Here is a 4,394-nt window from a genome sequence, read left to right on the forward strand (position 1 = left end):
AAGACCAAAAGGTGGACATTTCATTCCTTCTTAAAAGGGGGAATCAAATACCCACGGGAGGAGTTGCATACAAACTTTTTAAGATGGAGAAGATTCTCCCTCAAATTAACCTTCCCCCAAAATAGCTGAAAAGAGAGCATTTTGAATGTTCTTACCACAAAGAAATAATAAATGTTTAAATGTGATAGTCACATCATTACCCAATGTATATGTATGTGAAAGCACCACATTTTGCCCTATTGGTACATACAATTTTGTTTCTGTTTTTGTTTTCATTTTTGTTTTTGAGACTAGGTTTTTCTATGTATCCCTGGCTGTCTTGGAACTCTCTGTAGACCAGGCTGGCCATGAACTCTGAGATCTGCCTGCCTCTGCCTCCCATGGGCTAGGACTAAAGGTGTGCACCACCAGACCTGACCACAATTATTTTTTAATATTTATTTTATTTTATGCATATATGTGAGCCTGAGTATAAATCTGTGTAGCACCTGCATGCAGGAGCCCACAGAAGTTAGGAAAGAGGTCAAATCCACTGGAACTAGAGTTAGGTGTTTGTGAGCTGCCATGTGAGTGCTGGGAACTGAACCTGCTCGGTTCTCTGAAAGAGCAGCTAGTTCTCTTAACTACTGAACCATCTCCTCAGCCCGATAAGTACAGTTATTATGTGTCAGTCAACAATAATTTCAAATGTCTTATCTCATGAATTATGAAGCCTAACCTACCTACATTCATTGATTTGGTAAGATGTGAGCTAAGGTCCTCAACTGAATGATGTAGTGGTCTTACTGAAAGCAAGACTACATGGGGTTGTAAGTCAGTGTTAGGACATTCGTGGCTCTAGGTTCTATCTCTAGGAGCAGAAGAAAAATGGCAAGTGCTACCGTAATGGACCACGAACAGCCCATGTTACACAATGGTTACTTTTACCGGTAGTTCTTAGAGAATGAAAAATTTACCTCATGAGATCATATTCAATATCACATTTTTAAAAAAAAAGATATATATTTTTCTTCATACAATATGTTCCGATCACAGTTCAATATTCATCTTCATCTCATTGATAGTCATCTTTACTTCAAACATGTCCAGTAGCCAGCCAGTGAGGGTTGAGATATAATTAATATGTATGATACCAGCACCCATGCCAGGTGGTTCATAACCATTTACTCCAGTCACAAGAGATCAAACATCTTCTTTTGAACTCCTTGAACAACACTCACATATGCACATACCCATATATAAACATATATGCATACATACATACATAATTTAAAATAAAATAAATCTTTTAAAAGAAGTAAGATAAAAAATATTAAAAAGAAACATCTAACCAACTGTATTAGTCAGGGCTCTCTAGAGTCACAGAAAGTATGAAATGTCTCTCTATATTGAGGCAATTTGTTGTGATGACTTACAGTCTGTAGTCTGACTAACCCAACAATGGGCAGCTGTGAATGGGAAGTTCAAGGATCTAATAGCTGCTCAGTCCCACAAAGCCAGCTGTTTTAGCTGGTCTTCCGTAGAAGTAGATTCCAACAGATGTGCTGGCAAAGTAAGTGCAACCAGGCAAAGAAGAGTGAATCTTCCTTCTTCCAATGTCCTAATTATGTAGGCCTCCAGCAGAAGGTGTGGCCCAGATTAAAGATGTGTATCACCACACCTGGATCTGGGACTTGCTTTGTCCCAGGCTGAACTTGAACTCAGAGATCTCCTTGCCTCAGTCTCCTGGGGTTAAAGACATGTACTACCTTGCCTGAGCCTAAGCTTTTCTTGACCACTTTGCCTCAAGATCTCCATGCCAAGATCCAGGTCAGAAACCTGTGTCTCCAGCCTCAAGATCTGCATCACAGGTAAGCCCTCCAATTCTGGATTGTAGTCCATTCCACATATAGTCGACAACCAGGAATAGCCACTACACCAACTATATCTCCAGAAACTTTTTCTTTCATTTTGTATGACTACAGTGGTTTGAAGGGGTATGTCCCCCATAAGCCCATGCATTTGGACACTTGCTCTTCCGTTGTTGGCATTGTTTGGGGAGATTTAGTAAGAATGGCCTTGTTGGAGGAAGTATGTCACAGGAGGCAAGCTTTGAGAGTTTCAAGACTCTCACCATTTCCAAATGCTCTCTCTTCTTGCTTGCAGTTCAGGATGTGAGTTCTCAGCATCCATTTCCTGCCACCATGCTTGCCTCTATCTCTCAGGGCTCCCTGTCATAGTGGGCTCTTATACCTCTGGAACCATAACCTCAAATAAACTTTCTTCTATAAATTGTTTTGGTCAAAAGGTTTTATCACAGCAACAGAAAATAATTAATACAGTGAGTGTAAATATATGCCTGTTCACATACCCATGTGCATGCACAGAAGCCAGAAGAAGGTGCTGAGTAGATTGCCTTGTTCAATTGAAATATATCTATCATAGACAGAAGAGCTAGGCTACCAGCCAGCCAGCAAGACCCCCTGATTCTGTTTCCATAGCATTTTACATGGGTTCTGGGGATTTGAACTCAGGTCCTCATGCTTGCATGACAAGTTCTTATATACTGAACCATCTCCCCAGCCATGTATTTTGGGTTTTAGAGACAGGCTCTCAATGTAGCCCATTATATGCCACGAATTCCTATACCTCAAATCTTGTTCAATTTGGTAATTTAAGAATTAAAAAGACCCTAAGCTTGTGTAGCTGTTTGCTGAAAATAGAATGTACTTCCTATCTGGGCAAAAACCATAGGGCAATAAGAAGAAAGTCCTTGCCCTCCACTGACCTCAAGTTCATAAGAGAAGGGAACTAGCTTTTATTGCATTGTATCACATTGATACAACTCAGTAGTATAAGAAAAGCAGAAATATTCACTCCAAAGAAATTTATCTTTTTTAAAAGCACTGAATTTAGTTGTGTATCTATAATCCATGCAAATAATTATAAAAGGAGCAGGTTAGAAGGACACCAACTTAGAGTTCATGAAATTTCAATTTTTGTATTGTTTCAAGACAGGGTTTCTCTGTGTAGTCCTGGTTATCCTGGACTTGATTTTATAGACCAGGGTAGCCTTGAATTCATAGAGATCCACCTGCCTCTGCATCTTAATTGCTGGGACTAAAGGTGTGCACCACCATGCCTGGCTGACATTGCAATTCTTGCTCTGCTTTATTAAATTACTACATCATACGCCCTTTTTTATCTATTAATATAATCATACATGAGACAATTTTGATGCCTGATAATGGTTCTTAATTGAGAAATAGAGGTATCAATGCTACTTAGTAAATACGAATGTGGGGATATCATTCAAAATGTAAATGAAGAAAATATCTAATAAAATGATTAGGTAAAATATAAATAAATAAATAAATAAATAAATATGAATGCTTTTGAGCGGAAAAATAGACTCATAAGGCTTCGCTATAGCTGTTGTTTGAGAAAGAATCTCATATAGCTGTTGTTTGAGAAAGAATCAGTCCAGACTGGCTTTAAATTTACTATGTAACCAAATATGACCTTGATCTGCTTATACTCCTGCCTCTATCTCCTGAGTACAAAGATTACAAGCACACCCCACCATGCGTGACTTATGTAGTGCTGGGAATGGAACTCTGGGCTTTATAGGCAAGCACTCTACCACCAGAGTTACAGTCAGTGCTGTAATTTTCCTTTAGCAAATTGTTTGACTTCTGTGGCATCTTCTTTTCACTATGTGGATAGTTAGTGATAAGTGTCAACCTAATAAAAATCTAAAATCCCTGAATGATGAGCCTCTGGATATACATACATACATACATACATACATACATACATACGTATATACATATGTGGATAGTAGCTACTATAAAGTGCATGGTACTTACTGAGATTTTCTGGAGAGAAATTTTGAGGGAAGACCATGTATCCAATCTTCGATCCAGAATAATAGTAAATCGGGAGTCAGATCCACTTTGCCTATAAAAGACAAAATAATCATAATTTTTATTAGTAACAAGCCTTATCTGTTATGTGTCTTTGTTTATGATTATGTATTTTACAGATGATCTTTAACTGAAGACAAGTTTAGATTTGGAAGTGCTATCTTAGCCAGGAGAACTGCTGTACTTTAATCCCAGCATTCATTGAGGCTGAGGCAAGCTAATCTCTGAATTTGAGGTCAGCCTGGCCTGCTGAGTTTCAGGATATCCAGAGCTATATAGTGAGACCCTTCTCATAATAAACCAAAAAGAAAAAAAAAACTACTATGTTTAAAAATGATTTTAAAACTAGATTTCAGAATGAAGTTACTAGATAAAAAGAAGTTCAGAAGTGCTGGGCATAGTGGCACATGCCTTTAATCCCAGCTCTTGGTAGAGACAGACAGATCGCTGAATTTGAGGCCAGCCTCATCTACAGAGTAAGTTCTGGGA

The 4,394-nt window shown here is 38.4% G+C and overlaps 1 protein-coding gene across 1 annotated transcript in view; it reads right to left on the reverse strand.

The window, feature by feature from the left end:
* The window catches only part of Mcf2 (MCF.2 cell line derived transforming sequence), a 109,461-nt gene that overhangs the window by 80,338 nt on the left and 24,729 nt on the right, over positions 1 to 4,394 (reverse strand). The window contains exon 4 of the mRNA XM_031364091.1: positions 3,849 to 3,939. Coding sequence (XP_031219951.1) covers positions 3,849 to 3,939 — 91 coding nt within the window. The remainder of the gene's footprint in view (positions 1 to 3,848; positions 3,940 to 4,394) is intronic.

Source organism: Mastomys coucha, chromosome X (assembly GCF_008632895.1).
Source record: "Mastomys coucha isolate ucsf_1 chromosome X, UCSF_Mcou_1, whole genome shotgun sequence".
In the NCBI taxonomy this organism is placed as follows: Eukaryota; Metazoa; Chordata; class Mammalia; order Rodentia; family Muridae; genus Mastomys; species Mastomys coucha.